General features: G+C 46.4%; 2 protein-coding genes across 18 annotated transcripts in view; both read left to right on the plus strand.

The window, feature by feature from the left end:
- Window positions 1–15,972, plus strand: part of CD200 (CD200 molecule) — a 28,238-nt gene extending 12,266 nt beyond the window's left edge. For 3 of the 4 annotated variants that reach the window (XM_068908788.1, XM_068908796.1, XM_068908812.1), the window contains exons 3-10: window positions 943–1,254; window positions 1,765–1,910; window positions 9,981–10,057; window positions 10,180–10,262; window positions 12,460–12,798; window positions 13,085–13,369; window positions 14,166–14,265; window positions 15,504–15,972. In XM_068908788.1, the coding sequence (XP_068764889.1) occupies window positions 943–1,254; window positions 1,765–1,910; window positions 9,981–10,057; window positions 10,180–10,262; window positions 12,460–12,798; window positions 13,085–13,369; window positions 14,166–14,265; window positions 15,504–15,546 (1,385 nt within the window). In that variant the 3' untranslated portion in view covers window positions 15,547–15,972. The remainder of the gene's footprint in view (window positions 1–942; window positions 1,255–1,764; window positions 1,911–9,980; window positions 10,058–10,179; window positions 10,263–12,459; window positions 12,799–13,084; window positions 13,370–14,165; window positions 14,266–15,503) is intronic. The other variant, XM_068908805.1, reaches the window with a different exon arrangement.
- A 5,276-nt stretch (window positions 15,973–21,248) lies between these two features.
- Window positions 21,249–27,297, plus strand: part of LOC104144206 (OX-2 membrane glycoprotein) — a 66,501-nt gene continuing 60,452 nt past the window's right edge. For 4 of the 14 annotated variants that reach the window (XR_011134748.1, XR_011134749.1, XM_068908840.1 and 1 more), the window contains exons 1-5: window positions 22,042–22,180; window positions 22,828–24,052; window positions 24,544–24,625; window positions 25,420–25,746; window positions 26,391–26,657. Coding sequence is in view for 10 of the 14 variants with exons in the window: in XM_068908840.1 (XP_068764941.1) it covers window positions 24,017–24,052; window positions 24,544–24,625; window positions 25,420–25,746; window positions 26,391–26,657 (712 nt within the window). In the remaining 4 variants the exon portion in view is untranslated. Of the gene's footprint in view, window positions 21,706–21,828; window positions 22,181–22,239; window positions 24,053–24,543; window positions 24,626–25,419; window positions 25,747–26,390; window positions 26,658–27,297 lie in introns of those variants that run through there. The other 10 variants (XR_011134757.1, XR_011134756.1, XM_068908900.1 and 7 more) reach the window with 9 other exon arrangements.

The following is a 27,297-nucleotide window of genomic DNA, read 5'->3' on the forward strand; positions in this document are numbered from 1 at the left end:
CAGTTATCTTTACTGCTAACAAACATCAACAAAAACAAAGAGGGAGAATTTACCTGCTGAAATCCAAATATGAGCAACACAGTTGTTAGATATAAAGACAGGTAGGCAGAAACAAAAGAAAACCCCACTGTCATGCTTCAGCTCAGCTCCAAAGTGTTGGTCTTGCTCTCTCTTACCCTCTCTCTGTGCTTTATTCACTTGACATGTTCTACCCAGCCTTGCAGCTGGGCGGCAGTGATATAAATAGGAATTAACAAGCAGGCTTTATGTAAGTGAGTAAGCAAGAATGGTGCCTGTAGTTCATCCTACCTGCTGATTAAGACTAAATATGACAGCATCCCAAAATCTTCAAGAGTGAGGAGAACTCTGGAACAAACGATCTTTAAAGTAAGCTTTGAAGGATAGCATGAAACCCTCAAAAATCAACATTAAGGGGAAAAAAAAGATGCACGTGCACAGAACCTCCTCAGATGAAGTCTGTGGTGTAACCACATACAAATTCACTATTAGTGTCTTGGATAAATAGATGAATTTAGTCCTTTGGTGCTCAAGTCATCTCAAATAGCAATAAAGCTAATCGTGAAGATAAATTTAAGAGATAAGAACAAGAACTTTGACTTAATGCAACTGTTCAGTCCTTTCAGATAGAGGACACATAGTTTCATGGGTGCTTTTTAATTATCCAGTATCACCACTCCTCAGCGGGGATGCTCCAGTTAAGTTTTGATTTGAACCACTCGTGCTTCTACTCCTTTGTGCTCCACTTTTCCAAGTGTGTTCTCCATTTTCAGGACTGAAACCTAATGACTTTCATGCTCATTTGTCACTTCAAGGGTTTTAGTGAGCAGGAAATAAGATCAGACACCAAGGCTGTCCTTTCTTCTTACTCCTTGCTGAAATGTAAGCAGAAAGCAATATATTTTGTCACTTTGCATTTTACAGCCATATCAGACCCCAAAGTGGAAGCTAAGCTTATACCCAGTCCAGACAAAGCCAAGGGCAATGTCAAAGTGGTGGAGATGAGCTGCTCAGCAACAGGGAAACCAGCTCCAAAAATTACCTGGCAGCTTCCCAGCACCCTGCAGCAGAAACCGAGAGAGTACCACGTAAGAGTCAGCAACCAGACCGTGACCGTCATCAGCAATTTCACCCTTACTCACTCCAAAGTCCTCCAGGAGTACCCTGTCACCTGCATGATCCAACACCCATCTCTAAACGTGACCCTGGCTCTGCCCACGGACAGCCTGATGCAGGGTCAGTATGAAAGTGTGTGTAGGTGTGCTGTGCTCCTCACTAGATCGTGGGAAAACACCTCAAAGGGTTGAAGGGCAAGTCTTGAAGGTACCTTGAAGAGTGGCAGGAAGGAAGGAGGAGGTGCCAGGGAGCAGGAGCAGCCGGAGGCGTAGGCGTTAGCGGAGCAGCACATGGCGTCTGCCGGGTGACCAGCACACTATGACGTGCCCCTAGCCTCCAAGGGCTCTTTGAGAACTCAGACATCTTCCCCTGTCATTTAGCCTGACACGTAAACACAACATGCCAGCCCTAAGTAACTTGGAGGGGGTGAGTGAGTGCTGTGTGTCTGACTGTGGCATCAGGTCCCCCGAACACAGGTCTGCTGGCCAGGCTTCTTCTATACAGGCTGGTATGTGCTCCCAGTGCCCACATTAGGACTTCCTACCCTCTGGGCTTAGCTAAGGGATGTCTGAAATTTTTTTTTCTGCTTCTGGCACAAACCTGTCTGAGTGCCCTCTACTCTCCCCACAGGTCAGGACTCAACCATAGCACCAGTTGTTGCCACCGCCTTTGGGGTGTTAGTTCCTCTGATTTCCCTCCTCCTCCTTGGCTTCCTCTTCTGGCACTGCCTGAGACAGCTGCATGATCCGGAGAGACACCGAGCCCGGCCCTGCTGGGTAAGTCCATGGGTCCTTGCCTCCGTGTGCGGGTGCTGAGGGACCCCCGGGCTGTTTCACAGCTCCACCACAGCATCACCGGGAGCATGGGCTTGCAGAGACTTGTCTCCCATCAGGCACCATCAGGCTTCACGCTGTGCTGGAGCGGGTCCTGCTTCGCTCAGGCTGGGTTTTGAGCAGGGAGAGAGGGACGAAGCAACTAGCCGTGGACCTTGCTCAGGCCTGAGAGGCACACCGCCTCTTCCAGCAGGTTGGCAGCGCTTTGAGAAGTGGAAACTTTAGCTTATTTAGTGAAGCCACCAGCCAGACCTTCAGCAGGTCATACATGCCAGGCAATGGGAACAGCCACAAAACATTTGCTTTCTTAATGATTAGGCACTCTGTGGAGGAAGTTTCACTCTGTTACTATATTTATACCTATGATAATTGTGCAAATAGCAGCCATACCCCTACGCTGTTCCTCAGCAGCTTTTAAAATAACCTACACACGGCAGAGCCAGGGTGCAGCTTGCTGAGGAAGCAGCTTCAAGGAAGTGTCTCAAGCAAAATGCAATCTTTAGAAGAGGAGCGTGCTTCCATGTGGAAAACCCACAGCAGCACGTCATGACATCTGTTATTAGCTGATTCACACTCACTCCAGCAGTGAGTGTCTTCCGGAGTCTGGGAAAGTACAATAGGGGTTTTTTTTTCCAGCGTTCAAGATGAAAAAAAAAAAGCACGTGCGTGAACTTGTGATGTGTAGTAAACAATGCAAATTCAAGGCAGGTGAAAACTGAGCAAGATACCGTAATTTCAAGCAGAGAATCACACGCTGGTTTTGTGCTGTAGACTCCTCAGCCTCATTACAGAGTGTACTTAATGCATGCACCCCTACTTTGGATGAGTACTTTGGAGGAAAAAAAGCAGTGGCATGAGAATGCATTACGTTCCTTCCACAGAGGCCATTTCTGTAGGTCCAAGCTGGACCCTACTGATGAGGCTTCCAGGGGAAAAAATTTCGTCTGCCATCCTCTAGCACAAACAGAAGCAAGGCACCATTTGGTAATGCAGACAGCCTCGATCTCTATTCCAGCACTTAAAACATTTGTATATTAAAAAAAAAAAATTCTCTTCTGTTAGGTCCTTCCTGTATGTACCAAGGACAAGTGTGGAAAGTACAAAGTTACGGGCAAACAAGCTCCCACCGTACCTCCCATCTCTGGCGCTCCTTTGAATACGTAAATACCTGCAGGCTGGTGACATAAACATTTTACAATGACACCTGGGAGATTTAAGCAAAGCTGCTGTGATTTTACACCTGAGAAAATACAAAAAAAAAAAGGACATTTTAATGTATATTTATTTATTTTGTTATACCATAATATTCCGTTTTGTATAAAAAAAGCTGTAAAGTATTTATCTGAGACTCTAAGGCAACTGGCTGTGCGGCTCTGCATAATGAAACTTTTGTGTTGTATTTTGGTTTGTTTGTTTGTTTTACTTCTATGTTTATTCCTTACAGCCAGGAGTCACGGGGCAGGAGGAAGCTGCCTTGCCCTGACTTCCACTAGGCTTTCCTAGAAAGTAGTTTAAAAGCAAAGAAGGAAATTGGGAGATCTTCTTTTTCCCCTACCTTTTTTGCCCTTTCCCCAGCCTCCGGCTTATTTTCCCTGCCCCGGTCGCAGCTGCCTTGCCTTTCCTCCTCTCCAAGGGGCTGCCTTTTCCCGGCCCCCGGCCCCGGGGCGCCAGAGGTGGGAGGCAGAAGAAGGGGAAATTTGGAGACAGCAAAGGGCCCGGCAGTGCGGTGAGGTGACCACTACCCGAGCCAGCCATGCTCCACCTGGAGCAGGGGAAAGCAGGGTCTGAAGCCAAGAAAACACGTGTCTGTGTGTGTTTAGGTAATCGGTTTGATGTGCGCAGCTAAAGGTTGAATTGTGAAAAGCCTTTGTTGGTTTCCGCTTACCAGAAGCTTCACAGAGATGGAGGTTGAAGGAGAGAGGAAAGCGCGGCGGCTAACAGGGAAAATGCGCTGCCAGGAAGAGAGACGGCACGCTCCTATCTGTCTCGCGTAGTATGAGAAATGATATTCAGCATGGATACGTGCATTTGCCTGCATACGGTATACCGTCAGCTGCGAAAATCCAGCGCCCTAAAATGCTACGCGCTGATGCTGTTGAGGGTGGCTTCATGTAGCAAAGGAACGCCAGTAATCCTCTAGACTGTGCATCATTAACCGGCTCTTAAGTGAGACAACAAAAGTGTGAAAGAGATACAAACCACCAGCCCGGTGCGCAGACAAATGTGAGTGAGGCGATTATAAATTTTTGCTGTGGAGAAATGATGCTGTAACAGTTGCTCTAAGGTGTCTTTTTCTTCGTGATCATTTCACGTTTGCCTGTCAAATTATCTCTGTGAGCAATTTGTCTGGCAGTGAGTCTTTGCGGATCATGTATCAAATGGGATTATTCATGTATTCAGTATTTATTTTAAGGAATAGTCTCTAAGCTACAAAACATTACAAAGTTTGAATAGGTCTTGAGAAGTAAAAATAAAATTGGTAAGAAATTTAAGTGAAACGGACTGCTCTGTTTTCCTGTGCTGATACGAGCGATGTGAAGCAAGTAAAATTCGTAAGTAAGTCAAAGCAGAGTACATTTTCAAAGTTCACCCTACATGAATGTTCTGAGCTGCTACTGCTATCAAAAAAAAAAAAAAGAATAAAACAAAAATACCACAACTACTTAAAAATATGATTTTTAATCTGCATCCGTACAGTGACTGAAATTCCCAGCTCACCGTGGGCCGGGGTCAGTGGCGGTGCACTACGGGGTGCCTTGTCCCAGCAGCTTTCTCTGCAAAGCCTGGCCAAGGAGAAAATTATAGAGTAGGGGGGAAAAAAGTTCGGAGGAAGGGGAATTCCTTCAAAGTAGCCCAGGTGAGGGTCGGCAACCATTTCCCAGCAGTCACAAAAGAAAGCTATGCATTAACTCAGCCAGAGAGTTCCTCCGTGCCTGGAGGCTAGTTACCAAGCCAAAAGCGGGTGCCCCCTGTTGCGCTTTATCTTGTATTTCTCACCTTTCCTTGAGGCTGAAGGGGGTGAGCAAACACACGGGGCCTCCCGCGTGCCTTTTGTGGAATAAAACTGGCACCAAATAGCACAAATGAGATGAGTTATCTGGCACCTCTCAGCTCTGGGATCCTCTGGTCTCGACAGTGTCCAGCTTGGATCGAAGGTTGTGACTCATGTAGGACCTTAAGACAACGTCCTTTTAAACTCGATAGGGGGTTTCTGTTCCCTGTTGTTTGCAGGCTTTGGCCCAAATAACAGGAGCAAGCAAAAGCAGTCTGAGCAAACAGTCCTGCTATTGTCCTTAATTTAAGAGTGAATGGAAGAGATGACTTTCTTGAAATATATCCTCTTTATCCCTTCCTTTATGAAGCACTTGTCTTCCCTTTAAAAGGCTTTAAATCAAGACACAAAGATCACATGGTGCAAAGCATTAAATGGGAGAATATAGCATATTCCACTCTGCACGTCACCGTAGCATCACACACGTGAATTATTTAGATATACTTCTTGGTTCAAAAGCTGAACTGTCATTTTTATATATGTGTATGTGTACATATTCATAGATATGTACACACAGAAATGTATATATATATATATCTATATGATAAAGGATCTAATCCTAAGGCTATGTAAAATGTCCAAGTTCATGTTTTGGCATCCTAGGCTATTTCAGAGATTTCCCCCATTGGTATTTTACTCTCTCCTGGTACCTGTGTTCCTGGATCTAAGAGATTAGTAACACATAAAGAAACCTCTGCAGCAGCTCAGAGTGAAGAGGTGACCTTGACTTGCAACTAAAGTGCTGCCTTGAGACATTTTGCAAGTCCCTGGCAGAAATAGGAAGCTTATCCTTTTTTCAAACCACAACTGGAAGAGACACGGCACTAAATCCACACAGTCAAAATGAACTTTGTTTTGGTGATGGAAGGTTGAAAGCATCATTCATCTTTTCTCTGTTGTCTGATCCTGGGGAAATGAGTCATGTCCTAAATACCACATCAGTGGATTTTGTTATGAACTCATACTTGGCAGAAAATATAATCTGTTGTTGCTTGTTCAGTCCTCAGCATTGAGCCTCTGCAAATCAGCTGAAATTAAAGAACTGCACTAATAGAGTGCATTCTCTGTTTCATAAATGAGAAACGATCAAACCAGACAGATGAAAAACAGGCATATTTTTGTTTTCATTCTAATATACCAGAAATTACTCATACTTTGGAACTCATACAAAGGAACTCCTCATATTTCCGCTGCTTTCATCCTTGCTTATCTGAAGCAGTGTGTGAAGGAAGCACTGAATTCTCATCTAAGCTGTTTGTAGATGGACTCTGTTGCACCCTTTTCAGCTTTGAGGAAAAAAACCACCTGACATTTCTGGGAAGCCTGAGGGAATCCTCAGTCTAAGACCTGCACAGAATACAAATATAATTTTGGCTTCCCTAACTGCAATCTTTAACACGAACCACTCTAAAGAAAAGAGAAGAAAAGTTAGCTTATCTAGTAAAGGATTACTTGAAATAGAATGTGAAAGGTGAGGATGCAAGAAGCAGCTTGCAGAAAGAACACTTTTAGAAAAAAAAAAAGCTCATTTTTTAATTGGAATGTTTTATTTGATATTATCCTTCAAAAAATTACAAAATGTCCAGCGTCCCATCATAAACATGTAAGGTTGCATTTTAAGCTTAGAGAAGCCTCACAGGCCTTGCGTCTAAATCATTTAAAAGAATTTAGCTAATTGCAGTAGGAGACTTTTTTTTCTGCCTACCTAAAGAAGTATCTTTATTTGCCTGAGCTTTTGTTCTAAATAGCAGAACCTTTACGCTAAGAGGTGAACAGAGAAGGGAGGGTAGGTCCTAGTAATGATTTCTGAAGATCTTTGCATATCTAATTCAGGACTGTTTGATTTTAAGTGTGTTCTCTCCTTTCCAGAAATGATTTATTAACAGAAACAAGGGCTCTAATCTGAGCTTCAGTGTTTATCCACATATATAACTAGGCCATTTCTTTCTGAAAATAGACATCCTATTATAAAGACTTCTGACCATGTTAAGATAATCTGGGAGCAACCCTCAAATCTTAGCTTGGGCTGCACAGGAAAACCAAGACGTCACTGTAATACCAGAAGAAAGGGCTGAGTGGGATCCTGTGGGATCCTTTGGAGTGGAAACCTTCTGACTAGGATGTAAAATGAGATGGACCGGGTCTAGCTCTTGGCTCATAGGTAAAAAGGCAGAGAACAGGCAAGATGCAGCCCTCGCTCGCAGGTCCTGGCCTGGCAGAAGGGGCTTTCAGTGATTATGTAGTTTTAACTCTTGTGGTCTCATGTTTGTGTCTCAGCTATCCTGCTGTGGAACTGCCAGAAACACATTCAGAGGCCACCATGGAAAACCTGAAGCCAGAAGTCACCAGGGAACATTATCAGTCATAGCTAGTGGGACAGGTGCTTTGCCCAAAAGGTGAGCGAGGTGGTCTGGGGAGCCCCTACTGGGTTCTCCACAAACTTCTTCAATCCCTGAGTGTGCTTCTTCTTCCTTTGCTTATTTTCTGGTTGCTGGGATCCACATCTGATATTACACTGTAAATCAGTGCAGTGCCTCTGCTACAAACAGTAGACAATGTTCTTCCTTTGCTCTGCTCTTACTTGACCTAGCCGTATAGTTTGCCTTCTCTAGTCAATCTGAGGTTGTTTCCTCTCCCTAACGCTATCCCATCTCACAGCACCTTTAAAGATGCCGCTCTTTTGTCTGGATCATCTCTCCCATGCTGGGCCCCCTTTGCCCTTCTGCATCACAGGGTTTTCATCAAATGCTCTCCATGTGGCTGAGCTGGGAATTAGCAGATACTCTGTAAAGAGACACCACAGGGCAAGGGCAGAGGGAAGGCCGCTAGCCGGGATACAATATCTATCCCCTGAGCCTGTGCCACGGTTCAGCATAAGCTCAAGCTGCAGGCTAGCTAGCTGTTGCAACAAACGCACAAGCAAGAAAAATCAAATCGTTCCCAACACGGCCTGACCCTGCCCCAGGGCTCACTCCCGCCTTCTGCAGAAGCCCAGGGCCACAGGGAGGGGAGGAAAGAAATCATCCCAGGGCACACGGTGAGGGGGAAAGGGCTGGAGCACAGAGCTAGGGAGCGAGGTGAAAAAGGGGAGAGAGTATCCCTTGGGAAAGGGGCTCTAAGTAGAGCTAAAAGTGGGAATTATTTTCCCAGAACATCTTTAAGTTGGCACTCCACTAGAAAATAAATCCCTAGAACTTAACTGCTTCCGGAAGAAAGCATTTCTCATAGGATTAGCTTTGTAATGAGGGGATTATCCAGGAAACTCCCTCTAGATCTATCCAGCTCTTTGGCCTTTCACTTTCACGGAGCCTTAATAGACTAATAGGCTTTAGTAGTTTGGCTGGTTCAGCAGCTGAACCATAAGGAAGATGTGCAAAGAGGCTGGGAGGAGGAATTTGAGGGGCACTTGGAAAGCATAGTCCTTAAAAGTGCACGGGTAAGTGCGCTATTTTGTGGCGTCTGTGGAGTTAATTAATGACAGGCAGTCTCTTCTTGCTCTCTTTTTTATGCTGGCTGGTGTGTGATTTGAAACTGGCTACTATTAATATAATCAAGGAAGAAGAGGGTTTGGCAAAGTGCATAGCTAATGTCGTGGGAGGGAAGTTGTGTTGGGTATTGCACTGAATGTTTCCCCTGGCTGGTTTCTGATGTAAAGTGTCAAATCCCCATTACCTTCCTAACTGTAATAAAAACGTTACCAACAGGAAATAAGGGGAAAAAAATCTTTAGATAATAAACCTGCTCTGGAAGTTTTGCACAGCTTTTTTTAGGCTGATTTCTACCACTTTTGGCTGAGCAGTCCATCCGCTTGGGCAATTTTGACCCCGAAAAAGGGGTAGGGAACACTAAGTGAATTGCCACAGTTTTCTTGGCTACGTGCCACAGGCTTTGCTGGCAAGCATCTCCTGGCTGGCCCTGCCGGCTCACCCAAGTCACGGGGAGGTGAGTCTCCAATGCTCCCAGCTGGCTGCTCCCCCGGGGTAAGGCACCCCCCCACCCAGGGCTGGCGCACACTGGGAGCGGAAGTCTACGAAAAGCGGAGATGGGACCAGGTGGCAGAGGGCTATGAGGGGACAGAATGAGCCAGAGCAGGGGAGGGAAAATGAAAAACACGGAGGGGCTGCGTGGAAAGACTGTGACACCGTGTTGCACACGGGTTTCACTTCCCTGCTGTAAGCTAGCAGTGCAAGTTGGTGCTCTAAGGTTGCTGCCCTGGGGCAGGCGGGATGGAGCTTATTCCCCAAAGAGGGATGCTGGGAAGGATGTTCAGGAGTCCATCTCTTTTTCACAAATCAATCTACAAGGTTTGTGGGGGAAAACATGTAAGAAATCTAAAATACAGTTTTAGCTTCCCAAGGGTAGCCCTCAATGAGAGAAGGTGACTCTCCAATCTGGCTTTTTATTTAATCTCTTTGTGGTCACAAAGACTTTGTTGATGGATTTTCACTGAGCTACTGAGCTCTAGGAGCTTCACTGTGAAAGTATTTACCAAGCTAAGCTCCACACCAGCTCATGATTATGGTGTGGGTCAGCTATAATTCTCCTTCAGATGGAGGGAAGAGTCAAATTCAGAAATAACAGAGAAGAGCACAGGCAGAAAATGTATAATATTTGCTTTGCATTAAGATCTTTTCCAATAAGATAGCCTTCTTTTCTTACAGAATAAGCCAAAAACTATACAGAGTGTAGGCGTTTTCCTTTTGTAAATACGATCAGAAACTTCACATGGTGCTTAATCGCACCACTGGGTTACCATGTGGCTAGGGACTGTGTTGGATGGTTTTACACGTGCACCGGGTCAGGTGTCTGGTTGCCCCTGAGCATCACTGAGGGTCAGTGTCATATCACTGGCTTTCTCAGGCCGGAGTTACACTGGATACAAACACACGTTGGGGGCAGGGGGGAGTCATTCAAAACGGCCCTCTAAACAGACTCCTCTCTTTCATAACCTGTTTTTTCAGATGGCCCCTCGCTCCTTCCAACCCCCACCAGTACCACCTGCGTTTTTCAACAGCAATCCATGTTCACATGCTGCAAGGTATGAACTCGCATAATTGAACACACAGCGAAGCTCATCAAGGTGGGTTTAACAAGTCCGTGAGGAACATCAAGCTTTCCTGTCCTTTTTGAGGGGGGAGTGTTGTTTATTTCTCCTTCTAGGAAACGACAAGAACCATGCAGTTGGTGGTGGGGGCAAAGCCACACTGAGAGACCATGCCATGATGATTTGGAAGTCAAGTCAGGTATGTGGATGCTGCCAGCCTGGCAAGAGCACATCACTAACTTATAGCCAGTTCACTGTGAGCAAGCCTCCATTAATGATTGACTGGGCTCCGGCAAGCACCTAGAGAGGGAAATAACAAATGATGGGAAGCACCTGCGTGACCAGCCTGTCTCTGCTGATTGGTCTCAGCAGTATTTGAAAAAAAGGCACAAAGTCACCAGGTTTCTGGCTGGACAGGTAGCTTGTCCTCTGTGAGATGCGGGGAAAGGGAGCAATTTTCTCGGGGGAATTGCTCTGTCCCACGATGGTTTTCCTCTGGATCTGCTGTGCTGAAATCTGCCTGCTGCTGCTCTGCAGGGGCTGCCAGCTTCTGGAGAAGCCAGGGACAGGTGAGTGGGAACATCCCTTTGCCTGCAGAAGGTTCTCTCTGGAGTGAGGCCAGGATTTCTCAGCAGGGAGACTCAGATGCTGTCTGGATACAAAACTATTGACTGACAACTGAAACAACAGCTAGTATTCTTGAAATTAGTCAGCAGCAAAATCAAGGAAATGCAGGTCAGAGATGGGACAGAGGTCTGAGTTCTTCTTTGCACTCGAGTCCTGTTCTCAGCCCATATATCACCTTTCTTTGAAAAGGTCACTTAGCACTTGGCACTGCGTGGGTTCACCTTTCCAGTTTGTATGTGTGGGCAATGTATATTTCTATTGAGATGGGTGGGAGGGGGAATATCACTGCTGTTGTTTGCAATCTCTCTCAGCTGCTGGGTGCTCTGGGCTGCTCTCCCTCCTCTATTCCTCAGAGGAATAGAGATGCTCTGAGGGACAAGAGCCACTTTGCTGCATGCTTCAAATCCAGTTGATAACTGTGTGTCAGGCCTGTAGGGGACACCTCTGAGCTCTCTTGAGCAAATGTGAGTTGCAAGAGTGATGGCCAGCAAAGTACCTTTCCTAACTCTCCTCACAGCTCTGTGAGTGGGAAACCATTACTGACATTAGGATTGGAAAGAGCCTATTCCCTCATTTATAGGGTGGGCCTCTGCGGAGGTCTCCTGCCAGCTCTGTGCCCCTCTTTGAACACCTTGCGGTGGCCCTGGTGCTGCCCAGAGTGAAAAGAAATAGATTTGGCTGCTGCAGCTGGGAGAGGGCTTGGACAGACAGCTAGCTTCTCGGAGCTGAGACACCTGGTGCACACCAAGAGAACAGTTTCTTATGACTCTGGTTGGGAAAACAAGCCACCTCTTCTGCCAGTGGCTGAGCCTTCCCACCCAACTGTCCCCCTGCTTTAAGCTGCAGAGCTTTGAATCCATGCTACTTTGATTGTAATCCTCCTCCCTTGATTGAAACCCTCTATTCCTTCCCAAAGTACCTCCAACATCTGCTTTCTTTGCAGATTTTTGGTGAGGAGGGGAGGGCTGGCTCACGAAGCAGACTGGTGGGTTACAAACTCGAGGCTGTGTGCTCTAAGCCACCAAGAAGAGAAGGAAACAAACATGTTGGGATGGTTTTCCTGCCCCATGCACCAGTGTGGACTTGCTGTTGAGCACCTGTGAATGTGCTGTAGGGTCTCCAGTGGACAGCAGTGAGGCCCAGATGGTCCCTGTGGACCCCTTTAGCTGCAAGGAGGCCACCCTGCAGGATGCTGGCGCTGGAGTCCTCTCTGGGAGAAGGTGCTTGGCTGTGAGGCCAGGACAGGAAAGTACCAGGCCTCCGAGGGGCTGAGGAAGAGTGCCCTTTGCCCCATCCCACCTCCTGACTGTGGTGCCAGGTGGTTTCACATGTATTTCCCTAGTGGGGCTGCCCAGGGGATCACATACAGGGAGCAGGCAAATGAGCCCATGGCTTGGCTTTGCTGTGCTTTCTACAAAGTCTGTCCACTCCCTGGGCAAATGAGGAAACCTAAATGCATCACAGGGCCAGTGTTGCAGTCTTTCACTGGTACTGCTGTCAGTGTGATCAGCTGTTCCTGTGCCATGCTCTTGCTCACCACAGCACTACTTCGTGGTTAGGAAATGTACAGCCTGGGCTCATGCCATCAGTCACCCACAAGATGTAGGTGTCTTGGGATACCCAAGCATTCAGCACAATCTCGTGATGGAGTTTCTCACTCCAGAGCTCTGCCAGATAGGAACACATGACCAGGTGCTTCGAGGCGCTCTGGCCTTTCCTGAGTGAACTGCGTTTTCTCTCGCTGATTTTGAGGTTTGGTTTGCTCCTAGGTTTGGAGGAAGCAGTGAAGTCTGAAAACATCGTTGTAGCAGCCCTTGGTGGAGAGGCAGACCTGTATTGCAACTTCACACTCACGATGGATGTTCTGCAAGTCACCTGGCAGAAGAGAAATGGGTCTTTGTTCGAGAATATCGCCTCTTACAGCCAAAACCATGGACTGACACTGATGGGGTCATTTCAAAAGAAGGCAAGGCTCACTAGAGCAGGCCTGAAAGCCTCAGTGATCACAATGCAAAATCTTACATTAGAGGATGAGTCCTACTACAGATGCATCTTCAATGTATTCCCTCATGGCTCTCTCAGCAAAGATATATGCCTCAACGTCCAAAGTAAGTTTTCCACTACCACGTTCTTACTTTCTGGCATAGGGCATGGGTGTGGTGGAGTCGTAAGGTGTGTAAAGCATTACCCCTCTACAGCATGGATGCTTGCCACTCAGCAGCATCTCTTCAGTACACATTCTCCAGAACTGCCACACCTTTCCTCAAAGGTAGTAAAGGTAAAGAAGCCAGGGAATGCTTTTAGCTAGAAACCCCAAACAGAGCTGACCTGTCCAGCTTTGACCATTACTTCACCAAAGAGTGTAAAAAGCATGCTTTTTTTTCCTCCTTTCAGCGGTTTCTGAGCTAATAGTAGAGTATAATCCACATCTGGATACTGAGGGCCTCCTCACTGCAGTCTGCTCAGCAACAGGAAAGCCTCCCCCCCAGATCACCTGGCTGGGTGGTGAAGACCTGGATGAGACCTCCAAAGTTCACCACGTTCAAAATGCAAATGGAACGGTTACGGTGGCAAGCAGACACACCTTCCCTGCCCACCAGCTCCAGGGCTTGGCTTGCCTCCTGGACCATCCTCAGGGAAGGAAAATGAAGGCAATTCACCCAGAAAAAGAAAGTGAAGGTAGGCCACTTTGCATGGAGCAGTGCAGCATGTGGTGGGAAGTGCTTAGGAAAGCTATATCAACAGCTAGCCTCATGGAGAGGAAAGGAAGCGTGGTCCACGCAATTACCCATCATCTGGCTGCCATCAGGATAGCCACTGGAGTGTGCAATTGTGGGAATGCAGCTTGTCTCATGTAGGTCTTGTTAAATGTTTTTCTGTGCATTCGCACCTTATGTTGGATGGAAGTTTCATGGTTTGAAAACATCCAGGAGGCTCCATCCCTAGGCATGTGCGCAGCTGTGCAGTGTGTGTGGGCATACATATGTGTGTGGGTGCATATATATACATAAATGCATACACATGGATGTGTAGCTGATGTGATCAGCTCTCCAGCAGTATCTGCAGCCAGAAGGTACTAGCAGAGCAGGCCCCTGGCTGGGGCCTGCTGGGGAGGAACATCACGTGTAGAAGAGCTTGCAGTACCTTATCTTTTAGGAAGGATGGGAGACTTCCCTCCTGATAAAACTTGCTGTTACAGGAATGGAAAAGCATGCAAACCAGGAGTAGGAATGTTGGCCTTTGCTTCCCCTGTACCAAGAAGTGTGAGAAACTGTTGGTATTTCCTTCAAAAGTAAATGTGCTCTTTACCTACCACAGCAATACATTCTTAAACTGTTCTTTTCTTGTCCTCAAAGAATGAAATGAGCTCTCACTGACTAATGCTTCTCCTCAGTGCCAGCCTCTGGCAAAGGACATGAGGAACTTGTTGACATCCCTCCATGTTTCCTGTGACTCTACTGGGTTCTCTTTGTAGGTGTCCCAAAGAGTACAATCATCGTGGCAGTGTTAGCAGCTGTGTTCTTCATGAGCTTGATGCTTTACATCACAAAACTAATCCACAGAAGAAGAGCAAAGTAAGGGGAACTTCCATTTTCTTGTCAGTGATATGACTTGTCTGTGTCCATGCTGCAGTTTACCTTTCTGTTGCTGTCTTGTGCATGCCTGGACTGGACATCTATCCAGTTAGTAACAGCAGTCTTAAAACAGTAAGACTCCCTCTAAATGCCAGGCGATTTCCAAGTGTCGTGTGACTCATTAATGTTGTTTCAGACTGCAGAGTTGCAGAGCACCTGGCACAACTGCAGAGAAGCAAGGCTTACACCCAGACCCAGGCAAATAGGCCCTTACCCTGCATACCCCAAAGGACCAGCATTACTTCACTGGGATTAAGCACTATGCAAATGCTTGGGATTTCCAGCAACTATTCAGGCCTGTCCAAAGCCTTGGCAGCACTTCTCGGGAATGTATCCGACTTTTTATGCTGCCTGTAAGATTCAGCATTGCTGATATTCTGGGTTTGAGCATGGGCAATGGTAGGAGAGGACCTAGGTGGCAGAGATGAGAGAGGAAAGCAGACTTCATACTCACCTCCTTTTGACACCATCGTGCAGAGAGTGACTCCCAGAGATGTGCTGCTTCCCTGGGGGCCATCTGAGAGCTGTTTCCCTGCTGCAAGCCAAGCTGCAGCTACAGCTCGTGAAGGCCCATCTTACTGGGGGGAGTTGCCACTGTCGGGTGGGGTACTAGTGGTGGAGAAGCAGCAGGTCCCACCTGGGAGTCTGGCTTGGAAGCCCTGCACCCACCATGGACAGATAGCCCCACCAGATAGATTACAGCTGGCTGGCACATAGGTGCCCGACCTCAACTTTAGCATTGCTGGTCGGGTCCTGGAGGTTGAAGGGGAAAGCTGAGCCAACAGCCATCTGGAAAGGAGGGGAAAAGGTGTTGGAAGGGCCCAGGGGGGTGGACGGGAGAGAAAGCAGAAGGTGATGAAGCACTGTGGAGCTTGGGCTCTGTAACCAGAAACCATCCCACAAGGACGTTTTCCCAGAAGTGTCTATCCTGCCCTGCTGGTCGCACAGGCACAAACATGTACTGGTGGGCAAGGGGCATCCACAGACAAAATTAGTCAGTGAGCACAGCTAGTAGCTACCCAGTTTCCTTTGACTTTTCAGACTTGCTGTTCTCCTTTCAAGCTCTTGCTAGTTCTGTGTTGTGAGGAGGTGCCCATCTGTTTTTTCATCGTTTCTCTCCGGTAGATTATACTGAGCTGTGTCATGGTTACACCATGATGTTGATTCTTTTATTCCAGAATCGGGCACCAGGATCACTTTACAAAAAGCTACCAAGTGTGAAGAGAAGTTGAAAGAGAACAAAAACTGCAGGCCTTTGTTTTCAGCCAAAGGGGGAGTCTGAAAGGTAATGGCAATGATGTGTCTGAGTGGCATAAGTGCCATCATTTGGCTCCTGAGAGAACAGTGATAGGTTATATTTTGACTGAGGACCGGAGAAAACTGAGGCATCTCTCGGGATGAAAGACTTGCAGCTGAACAGTCTCCCGCAGTACAAGCAGCGCTCCACAGTCGCATCGCAGAAATCATTTCTGAGTGACCAGACATTTGGAGGGAAGGTGTATTTACAGGAATGTGTTGAGTTTAGAGAAGTAGGCTAAGGCTGCATTGCCCTTCTTTGTGTGGGAGAAGAACAAGACACACATGGAGTTTCAGTCCTATTCAGGCGACTCAGTTGAAATAAACTTCTTAGCTCCCCAGTTTTGTCTCCAGCAACTTGTTTCCTTGCTGCTTGTAGGCACCCAGGTGTAGCAGAGTCTCAGCCCACTATCAGGTGCAGCTGGAATACCCTCACATGGTTATCTTGTACTTGCCCTCTCTGCACTGAGTCAGAGAGGGAGACAAGTCCTCTCCCTTAGGAGCCCCAGGGCCAGTGCCCAGCAGGGTGCCAAGCAAGCAATCCTCAGGCACAGCCTCCCTTCACGCCTCCTCTCTCTTACCAGAGAGAAATCCCTAGCCACTGCAGCAGGAGGTGCTGGAGCCTGCGGCCCCTCGCTCCTCCCCTCTCCCGCCGGGACCACCCGCCCTTTCCAACAGCAACCCGCGTATACATGTTGCAAGGTACGAACACCTAAAATGGCATGTCCATTGAAGCTCCACAGGGTGGTTCCCTGAGCCCTATGTTTCCCTGGGGCTCACTGGGCTTTCAGAGCACACCTGCCTTGTCTGAGGTTGCTCCTTGCAGCTTCCTCCAGCTGAAGGAATGTCTTCAGTCCCCACGTCCACTGAGGCAGGCTGCAGCGAGAAAGCTTACAAGTGGTGGATGCTCTTGCCTGAGATTGAGGGAAGTGTGTGTGCATGTGAGGCCACAGGGAGGCAGGTGAGGGATGCAGAGACATCAGCATCAGCCTCCCCTCAGAGGTGCACAGCAGCAGGACAAGAGGAAAGGGGCACAAGCTGGCACATGGGAAAGGGTTTTTTTTATCAACACAAGGGAGGTCAGATTCTGGAGCAGGCGTCCTGAGGCGCTGAGGAATCTCCATCCTTGCGGAGAGTCAAAGGTTGCCTGGACAAGGCCTGGAGCAGCCTGATATGCCTGGACCTGCTCTGCATGGGGGTCTTGGACTGGACCACCTCCCGAGGTCCCCTGCAGCTGCAGTTATTCTGTGAGTCTACTGTTGATGCCTTTGGGTGTTTTTGCTCCAGCTGAACTATTCACTTTGCTTCCATTTTTTTAGCAAGGCTGTGAGATGTGAGTATATGTATACAGAAGCCTTCGGTAATATGATCGAGTTATTTTGTGCTCCCTTTTGATATTTCACAAGTAATCTGTCAGGAGAACCTTTGCTGCAAACATAGCAAGACCTGTGGAATATCTCAGGGTAGGTATTTCGTGAAAAGTTATATTTTAAGTGGTCCAAAATGGACAGCTTCCTTTAAAGCTGTCTGTATCACTACATTAGAGGATGAGCTATGTTACAAGTTTGTCTTCAATGCAGTTACATAGGCTTTTCTAACAGTTTGTTTTGTTGTGCAACCTTTATGCCAAGTACTTCTTTTCATAATGGCAGAGTACCCTCTAGTGGGAGAGATCAGAAGTGAACGTGATAATGCATTTGTGAGTCATTCATAAAAAAATAACTTGAGAGTGCCATTTTTCGGTTTGGGCATCAAACAGACATCTTGGTGTGCAGCAAACCTATTCTAGCTATTAAGAAAGCACAGATACTGCATCCACAGAGATTTGGGAATAGTGCAATGGAACAACTTTATGAGGATCTTCTTGCAGGAGGACCGTGGTTACTGAAAGGCAAGGTATTCAAATAGCTTGATGGAGAGAACAGGGCATTTTTTACAGTCCTGCCTTGCCCTGCTGGAGAAAATTCTGCCTCGAGAATTTTACGAAAATTCTCGTAAAAATTCTGCCTAGAGACAGGTGTGGACCCACCACCAGGCTGGAGGGGTCTCTTGAGGGAGCTGGATTTTCTGCAGATGGGCTCCTTGGCTGCGGGAGCTCTAGCAAAGCGGAATCTCCAGTGATGTTTTAACCATGCATTGCCCAATGTTTAAAGGGCAATTATTCCCTCCCTTCTGATAGCCCATGCTGATTCATCTTGCTTTGAAACGTGCTGTGTCACAGGCAAAAAGCTTACAACAGGAGGCTTCAACTCAGCATTCCTGGAATGAGAGCTTTCTGAGGATACAAATTCATTAAAATGTTTAAAAAATAGTTTGTCTAAACCAGCACTCTAACCAACCACAGAAATTATCTGTGTTTTTTCACATTATCTGTGTTTTTCATCACTGATTCTGGTCTTAGTCTAACTCTTAATTTTCCTTCCTTGTTAAACAATAGGACTGTAACATACTATTTTCCTTTAAACCTGTAAAAGGTTACTGTCTCAGATGGTTCTGCTTAAAAGAGGTTCTCAGTCCAACAGTCAAAGGGAGAACCAGGAAACATGTTAATAACAAAGCGTGGCCACCCAGAGGGCAAAGGAAAGAACAAAGAAAATAACTCATTCACGATATAAGGGATTTTCCTATTTAATCAGCACAAGTAGCATTGCAAGTGAAAAAATAAAAGGAGCCAGAACAAAGAACTCTCCAGATTTTAAAATCTGAGGTCTCTACTTGCTTTCTCAGAAACCTTCAAACACTTTCTTACGTCATACAGTCGGTGTTTTACCTCCCAGCTCCAGAGAAGGAGACTTACAAAGACCTTGGCAAAAGTTGGCAGAAAGCTGAGCTGAGCCAGAACCTTGTGAAAAAAGAAATAGATGAAACATGAGCTCAGAAGAGGGCAGAAAAGGACTTTCATATCTTGTTCTTCTGTAATAAATATAAATACACTTTTATTTTCCAAAACTGTTGATCTGCTCAGAGAACTTTCTATTTGCCTCTGTCTGCCTCGAGTTTAGCTGTAGCTTCCATCTGTTACTTCAGTACTATCCTTTCCTTGCTCAGCTCTACTTTCCTCCCTCTCTTCTAAGAAAGAAGCCTTCCTCCTTTCCAGGCTCTTCTGTCATTTTCTTCTTTCTTCTGAGTTTCCCCAGCCCATTGAGGGAGTAGTAGAATTTTGATGAATACGGGACCTTTCCACCTCAGAAGACATGAGTTACTGGTGGGTAAACTAGTGCAAAATACCATCCGAATCCCTTGAATCTCCCCTTTATTTTCATGACGTAAGAGCAGGAAGATGTCCCCGGGACTTCCCTGCTTCTGTCCTTGTGATTGCACAGAGCACTTCTGGATAAGTTTATTCTAAGCTATATAGTCCACAGTTCTCTGGAATTCCCTCTGAAATCTCCTCAACTATTGTGAAAGCAGGTAAGCACAGATCTACATTTTTCTCGTGGAAAGAAAGATGTGTCTGAAGGATACAGGTAAGTCAGTCTCAAACAGCAAGCAGGAGGTTAGTTGCTGGTGACCTGACCTGCTTTGGAGGAAGTAAATTGTTTCTCCAAAAGGAAAAGACTAGCAGATGGAGATTTAAGTGACTCTACCTGTACTAACTGGTCCTAGGAGGTGGAAGGAAATGTTGGGGGGGAAAAAAAGGCAGTTGGAGAGTGTTTGGTTTGTGTGTTGGCAGAGGGAAGGGCCCCACTAAATCGAGCACGGTGGTAGTGCAGATGTCTCCGAGAGTAGCTGTATCCAGCTGGAAGAGCCAGTGCAAACCTCCAAACAGGGAATGGTTCTCTTTTTTTGGCATTATTCATCAGATCTAACGGCACTGGTTTGTACGTTGAGGTATTGAGAACAATAGAAGAGACCTATGTTTAATGTACAGATGAGCTCAGGACGGCTCCGGAAAGGTGGACACAGGCATAGCAAGCACGCTCCATTCCTTGGGATAGTTTAAAGGCAATGCTCAAAAAGCCCCCAGATATCTATATCTTAAATATGGAAAGGTTTAGGGGTTTATATAGACTCTCTTGACCGCTATAAGGGCATCTTTGTCAAATAATTTTGGCAGGGCCTTGAAGATGTCTCATGTCCAACTTCCTTTTCCCCCCTCATAAGCAACGATATTTTAGAACAGGAGACCTTCTAGAGCCTTGCAAAAGAAACTTTTTAATTGCCATGAATGAAGTATAAGAACAAATGTGCGTCTGTGCATGTGAAAGCACCAGGAGAAAGGGCAGACACCATGTTGTGTATTGATAACAAAGGACACTCTCTCCAGGTGATCAGTTTGAGAAATGGGTTGTTTCTGTTAAGCCCCTTCTGATAAAATTACAACAGAAACAACCTATCAATGAACGATCCTATAGCATAACAACAGGAAGGTGGCAGGGAGATTGCAGGGTATCACCCACCACATCTCTTTTCCTCTTAGCCCAACAGGAAGATAATAGCAAAAGACCACTCCCAAGGATATAAAATATATGGCCAAGAGTCTGTTTATTATTGCCAACACAGAGAAACCCAGAGGATGCAGTGAGGGCTCAACAGAGAACATCCTCTGCCCCTCCTGTTGCTACAGCTTTGTGCTTGTGAATACGAGACTGTGAAATATCAACTTGCTTAGAGATTTCTTTATGATAAAATCACCTTCCCTTTCTGTAAGATTTTTCACTGAGTTTTTACACAAATTTCCTTCAGCTTCATGTCAGAAAAAGGTATTTTTTTATCTGAGTTGAGGATCCAGAAAAGAATCACCTTAGTCCGAGTGCTCAAACTGTTACTGGTGACTGTGGCCAGGCTATTGACCTGTTACTAGCACTTGATATTCCAATTTGTGCTAATTAAGGGGAAAAAAAAACTTTCTAGGTTGACAATGACCTTAGTAAATTTGTTACTTAACTTTCAGCAAAGCTTTGCAATAAATAAGATGAAGAAATGTACTGGTCTTTAGAAAAAACCTCTGCTTTCTAGAACACAAAGTATGTACAACCCGCGAATGTCACAGCTCTTAACTAGCTACGTAGTTTATTATTGCTCCATCATGTTGTTGCCATTGGATTATATTTTTACTGTTTTATGTCAGTACAAAAATCTGTAATAGTTGCACTAGGAAAGAATTTTTATTATTACCATTGAAGTGAAATTGGGAAAGAATATGCTTTAAATATAAAAACACTTTGCTCTGTTGCATGTCGGAATACAATACAAAATTTCCTTAAAAATAGAAGGCAGTTCTGTTTGATGCTGTAATCTGTTTTCAAAAGCAGTGTGATCATCCATCCTAGGGAACAATTGGAATTAACTCCGTACTTTGAGTCCTGGAGCTGTTAAAATCTCACAGTCTTTCAGTGTTTACTGGGTTCTTATCTGAAGCAGTTCCCAGAACAATCAGTAAATTTTGTTGATATTAATAATCCTTGAAGGAAAAATGGAGGGTGTACCTAATAGAAATAGAAAGGCTAAAGGAGGAAAACAGTCTGTTATATTCCCGGCAGCTCAGCCCTTAGGGGAAGGAAACAATTTTCAGCAGATACCAGAGGCAACGGTAGGCCTAGCAGACGCTAAAATGTGTTTATAGTTTTACTGACGGGTGATTAAAAAAAGAGCAGAGCGTGAACTTTTGACAGGCTCTCCTACAGTAATGTTGTTGGGTGTGCAAGGCTGAAGCCCTGCTCTGTGACCATTGTCAACCCTAACCCATTGCAGGAGCAAAAAGGCAAACGTCACGCACATCTTTGAGGAGGAAGAGGAGGATCTGGGCAGCTACAGCCTGGCTTGGCCTCTGTGCCGGCAAGGATTACGGAGCTAATCTTCCTCCTCCAAGCCCCTTCCAGGCATGTGCAGAGCACGAAGGTGGTTGGCATCAGCGCGAACTTCCGACGGGCGAACCAGGACCTGACGGCGTCCGGCAGCGAGAGGGGCGGACGAGGACAGGGCAGCGCAGGTTGCCCACGCTAACTTTGACGCGGTCCACCGCAGCGTCCTTGGAGCCGAGCTGATGAGAGAGGGCCTGGACCAGCGGGACGCAGCGGCGGAGGCGGGCAGCTGGGCCGGGCCGTGGGGGCTCAGAGGGCGGCGGTGCCGACCCGCCTGGCGGTGGGTCACCGGCCGGCACTGGGGCCGGTACTGCTAAAAGTCATTATCGGTGAGGGCGGTTCGGCCGCTGCCGGCGGGGCCCTGCCGCCGGCGGGGGGAGCTCCGAGCTCCGGACCCCGGCGGGGCGGTGCTGGGGAGGCGGCACCGGCCCGGCCCGGTGCTGCCCGAGGTGCGGCGGCGGGAGACGCAGCGCAGCCCCCGGGTGGCTGCCCGCCCGCCCGCCTGCACCACCCGCCCCCGCCTCAGTATCGCCGCGAGTAAGCGCCGGCTCCGCTCGGCTTTTCCTTGGGTTTTGCATTTTTTTTCTTTTCTTTTTTTCTTCCTTCCTTCCTTTTTTTTTTTTTTTTCCTTCTTTTTAACGTGCTCAGCTACCGGCGTCCATGCGCGGAGATTAGCGTCGCAGAGCCCGCGCCTGGCGCCCGGAGCGGCTGCGCTGGAGCGCTCAGCCGGGCGCAACCTGCTCTTTGTCCGGACGGTAAAGCGTACTGAATAACGGGGGGCGGGAGGGGGCGCGAAGGGCCAGAAACGGGGTTGCAGGGCTGCAGGGGCTTGAGCCGTTTTTGTGCCCCACGTGTTTCCGGATATGGTAATACAGTGAGGCATGGGCTCCGGCCCCAGTTAGACTTGCGCTCTTTGCTTAAAAAAGTATACTTCGGCGAAGGTATGAAAGGTTTTTAACAGTTGATTAGAAAAGAATTCTAAAAGGTCATTGAGGGCAATTAAATGCACCAATGGGGATACAGTCTGTAGCTCAGGAAACCTCTGAGATACAATTTGGGAGACCGCAGCATGGGAAGGATTGCTCGTTACTTGCCCTCATCTTAATGCCCTTTTTTCTTCTTCTTCTTTCCCCTAGTACGCTAGAATGGGTCTCTGCCTTAGAGGGACTTTTTTGCGACCAGTATAACTGCAAGATGTTCTAGTTCCTAATTGTACGTTGTCCTCATTGACATCTTGTATCTATGCTGGGTACCAGATCAGAAGCAGCGAGATATTAGATTATTTTTGAATATTGTGCTTTCCTGCACGTGTGGCACATCTTTCTGTGGTATATAAACACTTGACAACTTGAAATTTCTCTCTCGTCTTTTATGCTAGCTATTGATTTTTGCATGTTTTTAGGAATATCTGACTGAACACCTTAGAGAGCGCCGTGCTCAAGTATCCAACTATGCTATATCCTCCAGCAAGTTCATTACTCATTCGGCTTGTTGCTGATGGAGTCTTATTTCTTGATTTTATGTATAAGAACTTAGTCTGTATTCGCGCTTCATAACTGTAGAGTCGTATAAGGATTTGTTTTGGCCCAGAGACTTTAAAACATAAATGCAGGTTACTTCAAGGGTGTATATGTTATACGCACAAGTCTGCTGGGAATTTGGTTTTTAAATGCAATTTCCTTTCTCCCTCTCATTCATTTACTCATCTGTCTTCACTTTCTAGAGCAGTATGGTAGCACAGAAAATGCCTACGGTTTGTTCAATTTTCTATTCTTGCCTGTTGTGTAAAAGTTGGATTTTGTCTGTATTCTTGATAGGATATATTCCCAAGAAGCATCAGGTAGCCTTGCTGGTACTGGCAAGAAGTTCAGTACGTGATATGTGTTACAAACATGCTTTTTGTCAAATAAATTTTTCCACTTATATGATGCAAGCTTCAGTTCCAGGCAGGTCAACGATTCATTTGTATTATGACAGTGTTAACTGGCTGAGGGAATGGGAAGCAAGTAAAGAGTTATTCACTAAGGAAAGCAGAAACACAGCCTCCCTCTTGCCCCTTCCCCTCCTCGCAAATATATTTGTACGTAGTAGGTGCAGTATGCCCCAAAGATTCCCCAGTTCATTCTGTTTTGGGCAGATGGAGAGTCCTGAAGCCCTCAGAGAAGATACTTCCGATTTATCCCTTCTGTCTCGTGTGCTAACTCTAACTCTCTCCCGCTGCTCTAGCTGGTCCTGGGGCTCTTGCTGCTTCATAAATTACAAGCAGTACATCTGGCTTTTTGTGGAAGCCACCAGGCACCCCGTGCAGCTCTCCTCTTTGTACGTTGTTGCAACAGTCAGCCTTTGTTATTAATGGATAATTTGCCGATAACTAAAATAAAGGCGGGGGGATGTGGGGGCAAAACCATTCCCTAGGGATGTCTGAACAACTCTGCTGGCTCAGCAATCCAGTTCCTTTCTGAACCTGTGCATGGCTTGAACCCTTGCAGTGATGACAAAAATCCTGTGTTAATGGGTCCCAGCACTAAACTGTTCATCCCCTTAACAAGAACTTCCTTTGGTTCATCTGAAGCAGTCCTCTTAGCAGTTAAATGAGGTGTCACCTAGTGTTTGTGCTGGAAGAAACAGTGAGTAACTTGTCTGTTCATCTCTCGCCTTTAATGTTTGTATAGACCTTTCTACTATCACAATGAGAGTCTATAAAATTTTTTATCTGCTCATGTGGCTCTCTGAGCTACAAGTGCCAGAGTTTGAAAAGCATGGTTAAATTAAACCCATTACTTTACATGCATGAATTCATCCATTCAGTAATTCAATATCCATGAGCAAGTGCTCTATGAAAGAGTAAACTGCTGTTTGCAATTCTGGCTCTAAATGTGAGCCCTTGAGGAACAGTTCAGAAAATGAATGCCTTTCTAACTTCTGTCACACAATGTTTTGCCCCTTCCTCCGAGCAGTTTCTGTGTTGTCTAGTAAGACCTGTGAAATTTGATGTCTGCCACTCATAAATACGTTTTTCTTATTTGACAAAGCAACTGTTAACACATGCCCTGGAGAGGTGGTATCACTGGAAGATGATCTGTTATTAAGTCGTATGTCTCTTCTCATTTCTCTCCAGCTGAGGAGGATGCCACCTTCCAAAATGACTTTCCGCGCTCTGCTTTTGAGTCTGTTTTGTGCTGTGCTTGGAAAAGCAAGTGGTAAGTTGAATTTCCTCTTGTCTGTCTGCAAGTGGTTGGAGATCTGGTCCTGAAGCTTCACCAGTGAGAGTACGGGCCAGGAAAATAAGGTCACTGGTCCTTCTGAGCTACATTAGGTAGGTGAGACACATGCACGGAGCTGGCAGATGTGATGCAGGACCTGCTGGAGCAGCATTTGGAGGTGGGGGGCATACAACACCCACTGCTACAGAGACACTGGACACTGCCCTGTTTAGGCAAGTGTGTTGAGCCCTAGGGGAGGGTTTGCAGTTTCCCATGCTGGATCCTCTCCTCAGGATGCAGTGTCTCTTTCTCTTTCCCTCCCTTTCACACACATTGCAAACTCTGAAGCTATATCGTCCAAAAATTCTCTGTAGCCCATTTCTCCATTCAGTTCTCTGAGAATAGCTTTGTATGCGCCTCCCTTGTGCATTCAGTCTTCCTCTAGATTTTTGAGAACAAAAATCGCCCACATGTCTGCTGAACATGGGAAGCCATGCATGGATTTAATAAAATTGAAGTGGGAATCTGCAGGGACTGGTACAGAAATGGGGTATTTCTTTTCCTTTTAAAGAGTCTGATGAAAAAAGGCAGGGCCTCAGCTAGTGTAAATCAAGATCACTTTGTTAACTTCTAGGAGGATGCAAGAGCAGGACCTTTAGGTGTGGGAAAACCACAGAGAAAAAATGTCATTAATAAGTTGCTATTTGTAATCCAGGCCGTAGAGTCAGCTACAGACTTTCAAATATGAGTGTGATATTAGCCCGTTTCATTTACTGTTTCTCTTGCTGCAGTGGTTACGCAGACTGAGCGCAGAGAGGTAAAGATGGGTGACAACGTGACTCTGAGCTGTATCCTGACAGAGCCCAAGGATGTTCTGCAAGTTACGTGGCAAAAGGACTCTGGAAAATCACATGATAATATAGCTACGTACAGCAACATAAAAGGACTAAAGATTCACGAGCCCTTTCAGGACCGAATGAATTTCACAAGTCTGGTTCTCAATGAAACAAACATCACTTTCTGGGACGCTAGAATGGACGATACAGGATGTTACACATGCCTCTTCAACGTTTTCCCTCTTGGCTCCTTCTCGGGACATACCTGCCTGAGTGTCTTTGGTGAGGCTCTCTAGAGGAAAACGTCTCTACCGGAAAGCGAGATGTTTTCCAAGCCCCACAGCATTTCCTTCAGGGGACTCAAACTCCAGTGGTAGGAGCTTTTCACATGGGACGCGGCATAGAAATAGAGTTTTATTACAGTGAGCAGGACTCTGTGGGGTTGTATTGCCTGTTGTGCTTTTGAGTCCTGAGCTGTCATTTTTCTTTATTCTGTGAGATCTCTGTGCAGCCCCCAAGCAGTCCCAGCTAGAACACGTGCAGACCAGCACCGCTCATTGCGTGTCCTGTGGGTGCCAGGTACGACTCCAGACCTGTGAGCTGCCATGCCGAACCCTATCATTGATGGGGGGGTTGGCAGGCAGGAGAACAGCACAGACCAAAACGTGGTTTTACTTGACAAATTATTTTAAAGTCTGGGATTTCATATTGAGTGAAACTTTTGCGGTATATCATTTCAGTGTAAGGGGAAGAGCATTGAGTCCTAGGGAAGACCTAGGCCCATGTATTTTTCTTGCGTTCCTACGCTACGGGCCTGTGTGAGAATTCAGAGAGCTCTGCTCTGGTTGATACTGGTTAAGTTGCTATTGCTGCTTCTGACCGGGTGCTCTCTGTGGTGATGGATTGTTTCATTTGTGTTTTGGAAGGTCTCAATGCATCTGTCCATTACAACATTTCCGAAGGGCGTTTGACAGCCATCTGTAATGCTGTTGGCCTCCCAGAGCCCACCGTCAGCTGGAGCGGCTTGTTCAACTCTACTCCGACACAGGAGGAGGTCAGGCACACCAATGGGATGGTGTCTGTCACCAGTAAACTGGAGCTCTATGACACGCGGAGCCTCAGGGAGCAAGAGTTGACCTGCAAAGTAAGCAACAAGAATGAAGAAATGGAATTGCCCGTGAAAATGAGAAAGGGTGGGTGAATGATACAAGTTACATGTTAGCGTTCTCTTAGCCTCCGTCTTTTGCACTAGCTTGTTTGGATCTGCTGTGAAAGAGAAGGAGTGAGATGTGTGTGTGGCAGGTAAGAAGGAAGGAACTCCTACTCTGCATCTATCCTTGAGATAGCAGTACATCGTGGTGGTCACCATGATGGAAAAAAGCCAAACTCATCAGCTACGGCGCTAGGGGTTTGAGAGCCGCCATGCATTCTGTAGCAAACTGAAGCTTAGTTTTCAGATGGGCCTTTCTGCCTTCTTTGACAGTTCAAAGACGTGTATTAAGTGAAAAATATTTATATTAAGTGGTGATATACAGTGATGATTCCACCACTCTGTGGGTGGAAGCTTGCCAAAGTGGAAGTTTGGAAATTAATAGCAGATTATCTTTGAACAACAATTAATCAAATTTCCCAGTTAAACTTGTTACCTATTTTGATACTGCATTCGGGTAACCTGTGTAGTATATTTGAATTTCCCTGACATTTTTACTAAGATAAGCACACATTGCAGCAATCATCAGGGAAGAATAGTTTTTTCAGGCAGACAGGGAGATGATCAGTTGTAGATACTTGTACTAGTTTTATGGGGAAATCTTAAATGCGTCACTGTCGCAT

The sequence above is a fragment of the Struthio camelus genome, chromosome 1, assembly GCF_040807025.1.
Source record: "Struthio camelus isolate bStrCam1 chromosome 1, bStrCam1.hap1, whole genome shotgun sequence".
Classification (NCBI taxonomy): Eukaryota; Metazoa; Chordata; class Aves; order Struthioniformes; family Struthionidae; genus Struthio; species Struthio camelus.